Below are 15,431 nucleotides of genomic sequence, written 5' to 3'. Positions count from 1 at the left end.
TCGTAGAGATCAAATACATCACAAGAACATCAACCTACGTTCGAGAAATACGCTACAACGGTCCTCGAATTATGGAGAAATCTATGAGAGAAGAACCAAGGGAGTAAACAGATCTTGTACCTGCAATATTCATTAATAAAATCTCTGTTTCTTCATATTTTGTTTGTGATTGTAATTTATTTCCGCATATTAAAATTTGTTGCAAACATATATATATATATATATATATATATATTAAAATCACTAAATAAGCACATACAATAAATTTCGAACATAAGAAAATCAAATGAATTATGATGAATTTTCAGAATTCAAACTCATAAAATGCAAATATGGATGCGCTTATGGTGTGAAACTTGGGAAATTATTATGACAATGAGTCAGAGACACAGATGAGTTTGTTTGGACGCTCAGTTGTAATTTAATCTAAAAATGTACTTTTTAATCTTTTCTACAGAAATACTCACAAATTTCTTTAAAAAGACAGCTACCGTCGCCCTACATGTTTTCTAGAAGATTTTTTGTTCTTTCAAAAAGAGAAAAAGTTGTTCAAAGTTTTCCTCCAAAAAGTTGTTCTAGCTATAGTCTTCAACTAAATGACATTAGGATACAAATCTATTTGACATGACTCCTGCGGCCACAAAGATGGAATTTTTTTATGTTTTAGGACGTCAATATTCCAAGGATTTGACCTTTTCTTGCTGTAACAACTTAAGATTCGAACTTTGAGGAATAAGGAGCAATACCGAGTATTACTCACAGCCAGCAGTATGATCAGCTGAGAATATGTTTTTCAATCATCCACTTGAAAAAAGTCCTTATGGGATATTTAGACAAATTATTACTAACAATTAATGGTGGCTCATCCTTTTGGGTCGAATCCCGTATATATATGCGTGTCAGAAATATTTATAAATAAAATTAGATATATATTTAATAATTTATATTTGTTGTTTCAATACACACATTTTCTAAAATCTTAATCTATCTATATTCAAGATGTATAATCCAAGAAAATGTATTCGCTTTCAACCTGTTATCCACGAAAAAATCAGGCTTGCCCTACTAGATTCATAAGATATTTTATGATATCATAGCCAAAGAGAGTTTGTTGTTTCGAAAAATAGAAAAGCTTCACAAATGTTCTAAAAACTAAGTAATAATTTTATCTCCTTTTAAAGGCGGAAAGGATTGTTTCGTGTTCCGTGTTAACCCTATGGCTATAATATGCTGCCCATTTCTATGTCAAAGCTATAGTACAAATGAACAAGTCGCTATAGGAAAAATATCTACTAGGAGGGGCATTTTGATCATTAATTACGACTTGAGGGGTAATCCTGAAAGTGTATATGATCATTAATTTTTTTAGTGTTTTTGAGCTATTTTTGAGGGGTAATCGAACTTTATGTTTCAAAACGAACATAAGCCTAAAAAAAAAAAGTGTATATATTTTGTTCCCATGACCTATATTTTGTTCTGATTTTTCTTTTCCTTCACTTCATAAAAATCCGTAGTGATGTTTTCACTTTAGTCCTAAGTTGAGCTATTTATTGAAAGTGATGTGTCTCACCACCAACTTAAATAAATCCTTTGGACAAGATATAATCTAAAGTTTGCATTTAAGGGTGGCTTAGCTCAAGTTTGTACGCCTACCTATATTTATTAGCAGTAGGTGGGATCCCCGTTCCACTTTCAATGTAGCTCACATAATTAACGGACCTTATTCACAGTCCAGTCATATGATAGTGCTGCCAAAAAAAAATAAAAAAAAATATGACAATGACAACATACACAGTGTACCACAAAAAAGTAGGAGTAGAAGAGTAGAAATCATGACTTTGGCGAAGGAAAAGATATTATTTTAAATAGATTAAAACAAAAAAAATAATTCAAAGCAATTTGGAAAAAAAAATAATCATGAATTTGTTCACATTCGTTTTGATAGCATTTGTCTTTTTTCACCCTCAGCAAGCATGCTATTGACTCGATGAACAAACTCAAAGAACTATATTCATGTATAAACAATAATGGTATTAGCTAAGCCAAATTTAAAATGATAATCAAACGAATAAAACCTTTTATAAATAAATTATTTTCCTTAATACTGATGACCCAATGTGGCCTAATTAATGCTAGAGCTCATCCACTCCCAATGTGGCCTAATATTTAGGTCAACGAATTTCAACAAAGGGGAAAATTAGTGGAGAACTACGATTGATTTCTCTCAAAGCGGAAGTGGAAGTTGGTAGGATATAACGTTTTGTTTCTTCTTTGTCATCGTATATTTTGTCTGGGAACCAAAATTCAAGAAAGAAATAAAAGCATTATATATGAGCTAATTAATGTATCCTTTCCTTTTCATTTTATTTGATACTAATCATACTATTTCCTTATTAGTAGTTTATTAATAATAAAAAAAAAAGAATGATACATTGATATGTTTTCTTATTGAAAAGCTTTTATGTATACATAAATATTATGACTTATTAAAGGACACAAGTTCAAAAGTTACACAAATATTATGACATTTAAAATCACAAATTTTAAGAATCTTCATTTTGCTTATTAAGCTTAGTATGCTTAGTAGGCGTTTGGGTAAATTTCATGAATGGTCACTTAACTATCATTTTTTTTTTACCAAAGTCACTTAATTATGTTTCTAACACAAAAGTAACGTAACTATCACTTTTTTTACATCGAAGTCACTTAACTATATTTTCTTACACAAAAACACCTACAGAAAAATTCAACTTCCGATGCGTAATATTTTTTTTTTTTTTTTTATCCGATGCAAACTCATGCAAATATTAAAATATTAGAAACAAAACAAATCCTTCACCAAATATACGATCCTTTTCTCTAGGGGCTCTGAAGTAAAAAATGTGTAAATTATATTGGCCCTTATTCCCGATATGTATTGAAAAGTCTTACATGTTGTTGGATAGCAGGAAATTGAATTATATGACGTCTTTTCCTTCCGTCCCAATTTATGTGACATCATTTGATCGGGTACGGAATTTAAGAAATAAGGAAGACTTTGTTATGTTTACCAAATTGTCCTTACATTAGTGCCTACTTTTGTTGACTTTTCTTTACAATAAGTACATCTTTTAAAAGTAAGTGGGATCCAACAAGGTTAATATAGAGATGGTGTCATTAAAGAGTTGCCTAATAAGGAAATGTGACATTCACTTGGGACGGACTAAAAAGAAAATGGTGTCACATAATTGGGACGGAAGGAGTAATAGTTATTACTATTTGCATCGGAAGTAATAATCTTGTGATAGTTTTTTTTTCTTCAAATTTTCACCCTTTTGGTATTTTAATATCTGCATGAGTTTTGGATTGGGTTGATGATTTTTAATGAATTTGTAATCTATTAGATTAAAAATAAAAAAGAATATAAAATATTACCCATCAGAAGTTGAATTTTTCAGTAGGTGTGACTTTTGTATTAGAAAACATAGTTAAGTAACTTTGGTGAAAAAAAGTGATACTTAAGTGACCATTCATGAAATTTACTCCTAGGCGTTTGGCCATGAAAACCAAATATTTTTCACTTTATTTGAAAATTTGAAGTTGGATATTGAAGATGGAGTTATGTTTGGTTATAGTTTTTGCAAAGAATATTTAGTTGTTTGAATGTACCGAAAGTGAAAAAAAAAAAAGGGTTTTAGTTGTTTTACAAATTTTAAATAGTTGTATTTGAAATTTCATGGTCAATTAATAATTTTCAAATAAAGTGAAAAGATTTTCCAAAAAAAAAAAAAAGTGAAAAATTCTCAAGCCAAACGGTTAAGTTAGGACTATTACAAACACGTGAAACAAATACATAGATCACAATATAATAGAATTACATTAAAATCTTATATCCTAAATATGTCATGTTATTATTCTTGTAAGTAAATGTCATTAAACATAAAAATGTAAAACTATAACTTTCAAATACAAAAAAATGTCAGTATTTTAAAACGAAGCAAAAATAAAAAATATCATATTAAATTAAACAAATGGAGTTAACTTTTCTTTTTTTTTTTCAAAAAAGAAAACCCTTAAAATTTGTTCATATGATTCTCTCCCAAATATAGTATGCTTCTAAGATCCTTCTTTCCTTTACCCCTCCGTCATATTCTACCTACCCAAAATCCCTTCCTTTTATGACGGCTCAGTATTAGAATTTAACATTTTTTTCTTGTGTTCAATATGGTATTAGTTGAACAATACTATTCACTGCATAATACAAGTATATACTCTCTTCCCAATTTATAATACAATCACATTTTTAATAAGTAAAACAATAAATATGTTTTTATATTTAAAAAAAATAATTTAAACTTTGAAATGATTTACCACACAAATATTTTATTTTAAATCACAAGTTTTCAATTTTTTTTTTTAATTATGTATCGAATCAAACTATATAAATATTATCACACTGTAAAAATATGACACAAAAGATTTTCCCTTTGATTTTAAATTACCTAAACATATTTAAACTGCATTTTTTTTTTTGTAATTTCACACACACACACACACATACATATCATATATATTACTATTATATATATATTAGTCCTCACAATAATTTCCCAAATTTTTAAAAACTTTTTTCATTAATTACTTTTATGTCCTAATTTTATTTATTTAAGAGAATTATCATCTTTCACTTAATAATTTTCAAAATTTTTTTAAAACTTTTTAATTAAAAAATCTGACACAAAAGATTTTCCCTTCCATTCTTGATTTTCACCTTTTTCTTACGCAAAATGAGTGAGTAATTATTTTCCTAAACATATTAAACTAAACTCTGCATTATTTTCTTGTTTGTAGGTTCTTGATTTCACACACACACACACACATACATATACATATATATATATATATATATATATATATAGAAAAATATACATATTTTTGTTCCCCCAAAACCTTATCCCTCTCATCTCCTTCATATTCATCTGTTGAAGGTCCAAACTTCCAAGTTTTCTTGGACCTTTAACAGAGAATAAAAAAATGGAAGGTGTTTTACAAACAAAAGGGCTTCTTTCTTTACCTTCAAAACCCAAAATCAAGGCTTTTTATCCATTACCTCAAGGTGGTTTAAGGCATAGATTTACTCCTTTAAATGTTCTAAAAACTAAACCCCTTAATGGTTTATCTTTATCTTCAAATGGGCATCAAAAATTTCAAGTTTTTACCACAAAAAATGAGATTTTTAGCCAAAAAAACAGATTTTTCCCTATTTGTAAAGCTGAGGCTGCTGCTTCAGCTGATGGGCAACCACTTTTTGTTGAAAAAGAACCCCCTAAGTTTATGGGAATTGAACTTGTGACCCTAAAGAAAATTATACCACTTGGGGCTATGTTCTTTTGTATTTTGTTTAATTATACAATTCTTAGGGATACTAAGGATGTGTTGGTTGTAACAGCTAAAGGGTCTAGTGCTGAGATTATACCTTTCTTGAAAACTTGGGTAAATTTGCCAATGGCTATAGGGTTTATGTTGTTGTATACAAAGTTGGCTAATGTGTTGTCAAAAGAAGCTCTTTTTTATACTGTTATACTTCCATTTATTGCATTTTTTGGGGCATTTGGTTTTGTTTTGTATCCTCTTAGCAATGTTTTTCACCCTACAGCTTTTGCTGATAAACTTTTAAACACTCTTGGCCCAAGATTTCTTGGACCAATTGCTATTTTGAGGATCTGGAGTTTTTGCTTGTTTTATGTCATGGCTGAGCTTTGGGGAAGTGTGGTTGTTTCAGTACTCTTTTGGGGATTTGCTAATCAGGTAAATTTTTTGTGTCCATGAATATATTTTTGTGCACTAGTAACCATTTTAAGGATGTATAGTCTTAGTAGGCGTTTGGCCATCCCATGGTTTCAAACCAGCGATTGGACATACGTTTGGAACCATGATTTTAACTTTTTAAATATAAAATTTAACCCATAAGTTTATATTTTGTAAAAAAAAATCCATAAGTTGGTAGATATTTTTAACAATTACCCCATCAATCATTTACCAATTTCATTAACTTCCACCAAATTTTATTTATGTCTACCAACCTTTTAATTTTATAAAAAAAGACCTATAGTTTAATTTTATTTATTGAACTAAAATTTGATCAATTGATGTTGTATTTTTAGAAAGGTCTTCTAGTATTAATTTTGAGCCGGTTGTTATGAATTAGCGTATTAATTTTGTTATGAACTATGACTTGCTCATTTGGTAAAATTGTATAAGAATTGAGAATGTTTTGATAGTTTTCACAATTTGTTGGGTTTTTATGTCTATAAGAGAAAATACTCCTTAAAATATCCAAAATGCATGTCCAAACATGGTTTCAAACTATGGTTTCAAACCATGTCCAAACGGGGCCTTATTGTGTGGATAATCTGTTTAGTTAGTTTCTGACTTTATCTAGTATTTGCACGTTTACCTCTTCGTTTCTCGACGGTTGGTGCTTCATTTTTGCGAGGTAAAAACGATATCTTTATAGCAGGAACGGTCGGAAATATATGTGCTGCTAGACTCTGCCTTCTTGGTGTTCATTTGGTGTTAGGAGGGGGGTAGTATAGCATAAAGGTGAGATTCTAAAATGTTTCATTAGATCTATGTAATATAGCTAAGGGTCATTTGGTTGTTGGTTAGGAAGTCAATTATTCATGTATTAAAACCAGCATAACTAGTATCATGTTTGGTAGCATTTTAGTTTGTTGTGTATAAAATTCAGCACACCAATAAGTTATAAGGGTAGCTATGTATTATTTTATGCAGGGTTGAAGGTGGAATAACTAATAAGTACTACATGAATAACTAAACATGCATAACTCTAACCAGTAACCAAGTGGCCCCTAATGGTGGATGACTTAGCTAATGGTTCTGTTTGTTGTGCAGCGTGCTCATTGAGTCTTAAAATATTGGCAGCATCATTTTATCATTGTTTTATGTCTTGGTCTGCTGTTTTCTAAGTTGCAGTTGGTCATACAAAATTTGTAAACGTTTCATTCTGTTCCCCTGCTGTAATTACCATTCTAGCAATTGTGCTTGCCAGCTATATAATCAACAATTCAACATATCTATAGTGTTTTACAATCACTGTTATTGAACCTACCATGATTGTTTTGGATGATTTCTTTTGCAGATTACGACTGTTGATGAGGCTAAGAGATTCTATCCTTTGTTTGGACTTGGTGCAAATGTTGCTCTTATTTTCTCTGGTCGCACAGTGAAGTACTTTTCTAGCTTGAGAAGCTCTTTAGGTCCTGGAGTTGATGGTTGGGCCATCTCCCTTAAAGCTATGATGAGCATTGTAGTGTTGATGGGTGGGGCCATCTGTTTCTTTTACTGGTGGGTCAATAGAAATGTTCCTCTCCCCACTCGTAGCCAGAAGAAGAAGGTAATTAGCTAAAACGATGATCCATTGCTGGTTAAATCTTTTCAATTTTTTTATCAATGGTGCCTTTCAGATATTATGCACAGATGTTTTAAATTAAAGAATCATGTTTACATATCTGCATTATCTGACTGATGTTCTTTTGTCAGGTAAAACCTAACATGACCACAATGGAGAGCTTGAAGTTCTTGGTCTCCTCGAAATATATCAGGAATCTTGCCACATTGGTTGTAGCATATGGAATTAGTATCAACCTTGTTGAAGTTACATGGAAGTCGAAGCTCAAAGCTCAGGTGAATTATTAACGAGTGCTATTTTTTCCCTTAAAAGTTTTGAATTCGGATTTGTTTCTCATTTTAATATGCTATCTCATTCATTCTGTGCAGTTCCCAAGCCCCAACGAATACTCGTCATTCATGGGTGACTTCTCAACTGCTACTGGAATTGCAACTTTCACAATGATGTTGTTAAGCCAATGGATCTTTAAGAAGTATGGATGGGGAGCAGCAGCCAAGATAACACCTACAGTCTTACTTCTTACTGGAGTTGGTTTCTTCTCCCTGCTTTTGTTTGGTGCCCCTCTAGCACCTACTCTTGCCAAGTTTGGAATGACTCCTCTTCTAGCGGCTGTCTATGTGGGTGCAATGCAGAACATTTTCAGCAAGAGTGCCAAATATAGTTTGTTCGATCCATGCAAAGAAATGGCCTACATTCCTTTGGATGAGGACACTAAGGTATGATATAATACTCCATATATACTTATTAACTTTATGGTATCCATGCGCCTACAAAGAGCTGTCCCAAGTGCTGAAAGTATTTTTGCATCAGTGCCATTATGCGAGAAATGAAATTTCAAATGTGTAGCTGAAGCCTTTATGTTGCCGGTACAGATACATTCTTGGTGATATATGTCACTGACATGTGCATCTGTTTAGTTGTGTATAATCAGAAGAAATTCTAGTATCACTTAACAAGCCAACTTTTTTCGTTGAAATTTCATTTTTGGCCCGTCGGCTGAAATTAATTATGGGCGCTTGTCATAATATACAAAACATACACACTGATTATGTATGTTTACACTTAATATACAAAACCTATTCCATTTGCTGGCTATTATTTTTCTGAGATCTAAAAATGTAATTATTCCGAAAATTAATATTGAGTAATTTCTTGTATCAGGTTAAAGGGAAGGCAGCAATTGATGTTGTCTGCAATCCATTGGGAAAGTCTGGAGGAGCTTTGATACAACAGTTCATGATTTTGACTTTTGGTTCACTTGCCAGCTCAACTCCGTACCTTGGCGGTGTGCTCCTAGTAATTGTTCTTGCATGGTTGGCAGCAGCAGAGTCATTGGATGGACAGTTCACTGCATTACGTCGAGAAGAAGAGCTTGAGAAGGAAATGGAAAGAGCATCTTTGAAGATCCCCGTCGTGTCTCAAAATGAAAATGGAAATGGTCCACTTTCAAGTGACTCAACCAGTGCTTCATCGGAACCCTCCTCCCCAAGGAGCCTGTAATGTTGTTGAGGAATAAAAAGCGAATAGAAGATGTGTCAGGTGGTATCTTGGTGCAAACCGACTATGAATTGATGTCAAATCTTTGTTGGTTATAGGAATTCATTTTTACTTGGAGAAACAAAATTTAGATACAAGAGAGGCATGTCACAAAATTAGCCAACCTGCCATCCCATATTTATTTCCTGGTAGTTACACTTTTTCTCAGTTTTGTAACTCTTGAGTTCTTGTTGAACCAACTTTTTTTTTTTTGGCAATGTAAGCATTTGTTGTTTCTCCAGAAACTTAGTTATATTGGTAATGCTTTTATCTGACTCAAGAATGTTTCATGACACTTTTCGTCGAGGAGGTTATGCATGAGATTACTGAAGAAGCTTTTGTTTGTTCTGCAACATGAGATAATCTTGTGTAAAGAATTCTTTGGCTCTCGCATCTTCAATTCAATCTGAAAATCAAGTTCTGGATTCTCAAGTCTGTTTTATTGGGATTGAGTTGCGGTGAATTGTTTTACTCTCCTTTTATACTTCATCTGCTTAATGTTTTAATGTTGTGCAAGACTTCATTAATGGCAGGGTTACAGGTTTAAGCGATATTTTTTAAAATTTTTTTGTATTAGTTGTGTGAGGCATGTAATAAAATTTTACTGCCCGAGTAATAACACATTCTCATAAAATGGGAGAGTAGTTAGTTATCAAATTCTCTAAGCTCTTTCCTCAGGAAAAACTCGTCATATTTATCAACTATTACAAATTTTCAAGAAGTGATCCTAAGAACTCATCATCAGAAACACAATTCCTTAACATAATCATTTAGACATTGGACATCATAATGGTAAACTCAATTATCCGTCAGTTTGGCGTTGCGCAAACAAAAGCGTCCACTGAATGGTTAGAGATTTCTATATACTCGGCTGAAAGCTCTTACCCGAGTGGATTGTGGAACAACTATCAACAGCTTGTACGGTGTTATTTTGGCCGTTTGTTTTCCCATACTGTGAAGTGGTATACAGCTCCGATATACAGAGGACACCGCATATTTCAGAAATTATTAGCAGTATGTTGTGTGATGTTGGTTTGTGCCGCTTTGTAATTGACATAGTCCGATGCTGCATCACGATTTGGGTGTGATATTCTGCCATGTTTTCCCGTTGAAATTGAGGCAAGTTGACTGGAAAAATACTTCTTTGCACCCAGTGTATGAACCAAACAGTCAAGTACTTGAGTTGTGTCTTTTACATCAGGTTTATCACTTAACTATTGTTAATCACTATGTATTCTAACCTCATTTAGCACTTAATCATGGCAAATTAACATGATTTGGGCCATTTGGCGCTTACACAGGATAAGCAGAATTCCTACAGGGTTCTGGAGATCGAAATTGAAGCATTGATGAAACTAGACTCCATCACCAAGGCTATTATGGAGAAACATGCAGAATTCCTACTGGGTTCTGGAGATCGAAATTGAAGCATTGATGAAACTAGACTCCATCACTAAGGCTATTCTGGAGAAACATATCTCATATTTTTTATTGAGAAGTTGTATATGTTCATATGATAAATCTTTACTGGAAATCAATACAAAAGTGCTTTCCACATGGCCGATTGTATCTCCTTTCCAATAGAGCTGTTACTTTCTTAAGCTATATATAGCTATCTCATAATCGACATTTCCTAGATAGTTTTGTAATGCATCTCACTTACAAGTCACGACAACTGACAACAATAGGAAAGGAGGTAACTGGGCTGCTTGTTTTGTCCTGTCTAATGACATTGAAACCTGTTTTTTCATTAATGGATTTGAACTAAGAGTTCATAGTATAGTAATGAAGTATTAAAAAGTAAGTGCTTTTTGATTTAGGAGATTTCTTCCAAATGTTACACTACATATTCTTTTCATAGTTCTGAATTTTTTACTTTGAGCATGACTCACCATTGAAAGACATTGATTCTCCTGATATACCATCCAGTAAGAGAGAAAAAAAAAACGTTAGTGTTTCTTGATGTTGATTTATTTGGCTTTATGTATTGCCTTTCTTTAATCTGCAGGCTCTGGAAATTTGTAATAATCGTTGACTTGGTTTCACGCAAGATTCTCATATGTCTTTATCAAAGGAAAATTACATAAATAAATGTAATTATGAAGACACCAAGTCTAATCTTTGTTTGGTTGCAGATATCACTCAATACTTCTAAAATTTCCTTAATAAGTAGGAAATTTATGAGCCTTTTGTTTTCCACCTGAAGAAAAAGATTTCCTTCTTTAACATGGCAATTCTTCTTTCATTTCACCGCTTCCTAGTTCTGGCTATCTTAATGGTTTTGTTGATTTCTGCCCAATCATTTTCAGATTATGACCCTCCAGAAGAACATGAGGAGGTCAAAAGCATTTGCAAATTTAAACGCCTCGCAGAAGTTGAAAGAGAGTGCAAGCCTATTTTGTCTGTGTCATCTAAAATGAAGCTTGGAAATGATAAAATATATGGTATATCTAAAGATCTCTCTTTTCAGAATGGAGACTGGGTGCAAGAAGCTGGTAGTGTGCCACTGATGCCATTTGATGAGAGTGATATGCCAAAGAACTTCTCTGGTATTAGGATTTGCCTTGAATTTTCTATCTTATTTGAATTTTACCATAATTATGTTTTACTTACAAAAAGGATTTTTTGGTGGAAAAAGTTTTCTTGGTGGAAGAGAACTCTTCCATATTTATCCTTTTCTTGAGGAGAAATTTTAGATTTCTAAAAAACGAGGATTTTTCTTTCTCACACAAGAACACAGTAACATTCAGTCATTAAAGAATCATGTAATCTCGATAGTTTTAATAATTAGTTTTCTCATATGTAGATTAATCGACCAAATCATATTAAAGTTATACCTCCTTTAGTATAATTCTCTTTATTGTCTGATTTATCGTTATTCAATGTTTGTAATTGTTAGCTTCCGCATGACACCTTGTTATTCGATCCCAACAGGTTCCACGCTGAAACTAGCTTCATCATTCTGGTTAATGGGCATGGATTTTGACCGGCAAGCAGATGATGTACTGGGTATTTGTGGAATCTTATCCATGGCAATTACACGGAACAGGACTCTTTCGGACATTCCACAAAGATGGTCTCCTTGGTTCCATACAAGCCATGGCTACTCTGATTCGACAATCGTTTTTGAAGGACTCTACGTTGAGGAAGCCAAAGGAGGAGACCGCCTGATGTGTCTATTAGGGACTTCAGTGTCTCCATTTTCAGAAAGTTCGGTAGATCCCTATGAATTGTCCTCGAAATACAGCTGCAAGAAAAGTTTTGAGCATTCTTTCATGAAGGATGATCGGATAGTGCTTGTTCTTCGATACCCTCAGATCTTCAGTTTGACTAGCAGAGCGATTCTTGGTGAGATGAGAAGTCTAAATAAGAAGTCAGATCCTAAATATTTCGACAAGGTCCAAATTTCTTCACAGCTGAGCTATGACTTGAAGTATCATTTTGTATCTGAGCAACTTGCATCTAGAGCTTGCAATCCATATTCATGTCATGAACTTCCTGACAACAACAGAATCCGAGTCCACAAAGCGTCAGAGTTTTGTAAAGTTCTTAAAAAATTTGGTTCTGAAACATTTGACGTTGACTCGAATCTAGGACCATTTGTCCGTGACTGGGAGACTGAAGGCAAGAAAGCTATGTCCAAGAAGTTTAAGCTCTTAATTACAGATTTGCATTGCTTACCAGAAACCAATTCCCCTAAGACTGCACAAATTTCTGCTGTTTTCAGAGCGCTCTCTCCTTCAGAAGATCGCTTGTATTCAGGAGCAAGAACCGGTCTTTCTGGAATGACGATTTCTGCTGAAGGAACATGGAGTTCTTCCACTGGTAAACTCTGCATGGTTGGTTGCATTGGACTAGAGAATGATGCTAATGGATGTGATTCGCGAATATGCTTGTACTTACCAGGCACATTTTCAATCACTCAACGAAATATTCTCACCGGAACCATCTCTAGCATAAAAGAAACCTATGTTCCTTTACGGTTTAAAAAGGAACTCCGTCCTCTGGACATCTGGAACAGGTATCACTAGTACAGTAAATCCTACTTATCTTACAGGTTTACAAAAATTGAGGTGGTAAGTGCCTTTATCCAGAAAGACAACATTTACAATATGGGGATTAGGAAAATAATCCACAGATTTGCAGGCATTGAAGACGACAGAAACTTAACACTCCTCTCTTCTTTATCTGATGAGCTTTCTTTCCAGGTTAAAGCTCTTCCACATGCGATGTGGAACAAACTATCTCCAAAACGTTTATGACACTCGAGGTCCTCTCATTAGGTCATTTGTTCGGACGTCATTGGCCATTTCTAAGGGAGCATAGTTGCCAAGAAGAAAGTAAAGTTCCATCTTTTCTTGCTTCTGATAAACAAGAGATACTTTTGAATGTCTCAGCATAACTAACTCTTACAGAGAAGTACTTTAGTCATGTCGCACAAATCTTCCAATATATGATGCATCCAGGGGGGTGATGCATACAGTAGGCTGCAGGGAAGTTCATAGCCAGAATGAGAGCAATATGGATTGTTTGATAGAAGTTAAGGTACAGTATTCCTCCAAGACTACTAGGTGGTTGATAAATCCTACTGCTAGGTTATCCATTGCTAGTCTGCGGAATCCAGAAGATCCATTTTATTTTAATCGAATTAACTTAGAAACATTTCTGATTCCATATTGAGACAACTCCAAGGAGGTGAAGTTTCGCCTGAATTTTGAGGCTAGTTTACGTATATTTGTTCTTTTAACTTCCGCAGCTTGTTTGTTGAGTCAACTCTATTACGTCGATCGAAATATGGACGCCACTCCTCTCATTTCTGTTGTGATGTTAGTTATTCAGCTTCTTGGTTATGGTATCCCTTTGGTCATGGATACCTCGATTCTTTTTGCATGGAAGGAATATCATTACCCACAGAGTCGATTATTGCATACTGGAACTAATATACGGTTTCAATTCGTGTTGAAACTTCTTCTCTTGATCATTTTTGTCCTCACTCTAAAACTCTTTCAGAAGTTATGGGATTCGCGAAGGATAACTCGTAGGCCAAATGATAAAAAGGTTCTCCTGTTTGCCTCGATGATCCATGTGGTCGGTTTTGCAATTTTTAATGTGTGTTATAGTGTGTTGGCAGGGGAAACAGAGCTAGTTACTCAATTGGACAAGTATTGGGGTATAATTCAAGATTGCTTTTTGCTTCCTCAAATAATTGGTTTCACGGACTGTAAGTTCAAAACTAAGCCTCTCACTAAAGTTTATTACATTGGCTTCACGGTTTTGAGGTTACTTCTTCGCGGCTATGACTACCTTAGAGATCCTGTTTTCAGCGTTTACTTTCACAGTGAAGACAGTGCTGTAAGTTCCCAGTTTTCTTCCAAATTTCAGAATGTGGGGATGATGATCATCTTGGCATTTCTTGCAATGATATATCACATCCAGCAGCAAAATATCAAGACTGTCATTTAAGCGCTGACTTTTGCTCTTGATAATGTAACAAATAAGTGTATTGCACTGTAAATAATGTCATTCTGCAATGATATTGGATCATAATGACAATTCCAAGTTGTTTCCATCACCTGCTGGTATTAAAATTTAACCTATCTTTCTTCTTCTCTATATAATAAGTGTGAGCCTATGGGACGACCGAGGGTATTTTCGTAACTGTTTTAGGGTTATATTGTAAACATGTCTTTCAACAGATATGCATGTGTTGCCTCTTGGAACAAATAGCAGAGAGGACTTCTAACTCTTTCCCTTTCTCTCCATCTTCCTCTTCCGTATTTCTAACTAATAGCTGCTGAGAGAGCGAGAGAGGGGGGTGTCGGGGGGGGGGGGTGAGGAGAAGTGTTCCAGAGACTGCTGGAGAAAAGAACAATTTTCCTGCCAAGGCTAGTTCCTTTTAAGATGGTATTTGTTATAATATTATTGCAAGGAATGGGACTTGAGTCCCATATCAGTTAAATGGGAAGCTGATGTGGGATTTATATAGTCGTGGGCTCTCCCACCTCAATATAAGCTTTTGGGGTGTGGTTTTCCTAAGATTGTATTAGGATCAAACACCAAAAGATTAAATTTAGTATGATTGCAATGCAAGAAACAAAATAGACAACAATTCAAAAACATCTGTCTTTCTACCCAAAATATTGCAACCCTAATCAACAGTTTAAATCACTAATTCATATTTAAACTGACAGGCACAAATCGAGAAATAGTCCAATCCATATTTGAAGATAAGAGAGAAGATTATTAATAACCATTCAAGCGCTTACCAATCTCGAAATAAACAAAAGCAGCAACACAAACATAGTGCACTTGATCCACATCCAGCAACTCATTATCCCACCTTCCCTAAACAATAAGTCAATTGCAATATGCATAATGCAAGGATTATTCTCATATAAATTAAAAACGGAATCGAACACTAAAACATCTATCTTTTTACCCAAAATATAGCAACCCTAACTAGGAGTTTAAATTACTATTCATT

At 33.9% G+C, this 15,431-nt stretch overlaps 2 protein-coding genes across 2 annotated transcripts; both read left to right on the top strand.

The window, feature by feature from the left end:
• The first annotated feature begins 4,893 nt into the window (after positions 1–4,893).
• On the top strand, positions 4,894–9,242 carry LOC132040829 (plastidic ATP/ADP-transporter). Its single transcript, XM_059431510.1, has 5 exons — positions 4,894–5,787; positions 7,142–7,396; positions 7,543–7,686; positions 7,780–8,127; positions 8,573–9,242. Exons 1-5 carry the CDS (start codon positions 5,014–5,016, stop codon positions 8,909–8,911), a joined length of 1,860 nt encoding a protein of 619 aa, XP_059287493.1. The 5' UTR covers positions 4,894–5,013; the 3' UTR covers positions 8,912–9,242.
• Positions 9,243–10,010: 768 nt separating this feature from the next.
• LOC132039465 (uncharacterized) lies at positions 10,011–13,209 on the top strand. Its single transcript, XM_059429942.1, has 5 exons — positions 10,011–10,148; positions 10,249–10,354; positions 11,257–11,496; positions 11,882–12,968; positions 13,071–13,209. The coding sequence occupies exons 1-5, from the start codon at positions 10,011–10,013 to the stop codon at positions 13,207–13,209; spliced, it is 1,710 nt and encodes a 569-aa protein (XP_059285925.1).
• Positions 13,210–15,431: the final 2,222 nt, after the last annotated feature.

Source organism: Lycium ferocissimum, chromosome 12 (assembly GCF_029784015.1).
Source record: "Lycium ferocissimum isolate CSIRO_LF1 chromosome 12, AGI_CSIRO_Lferr_CH_V1, whole genome shotgun sequence".
In the NCBI taxonomy this organism is placed as follows: Eukaryota; Viridiplantae; Streptophyta; class Magnoliopsida; order Solanales; family Solanaceae; genus Lycium; species Lycium ferocissimum.
The sequence above is the reverse complement of the archived record's forward strand: the minus strand, read 5'-3'. Positions and strand labels throughout refer to the sequence as shown.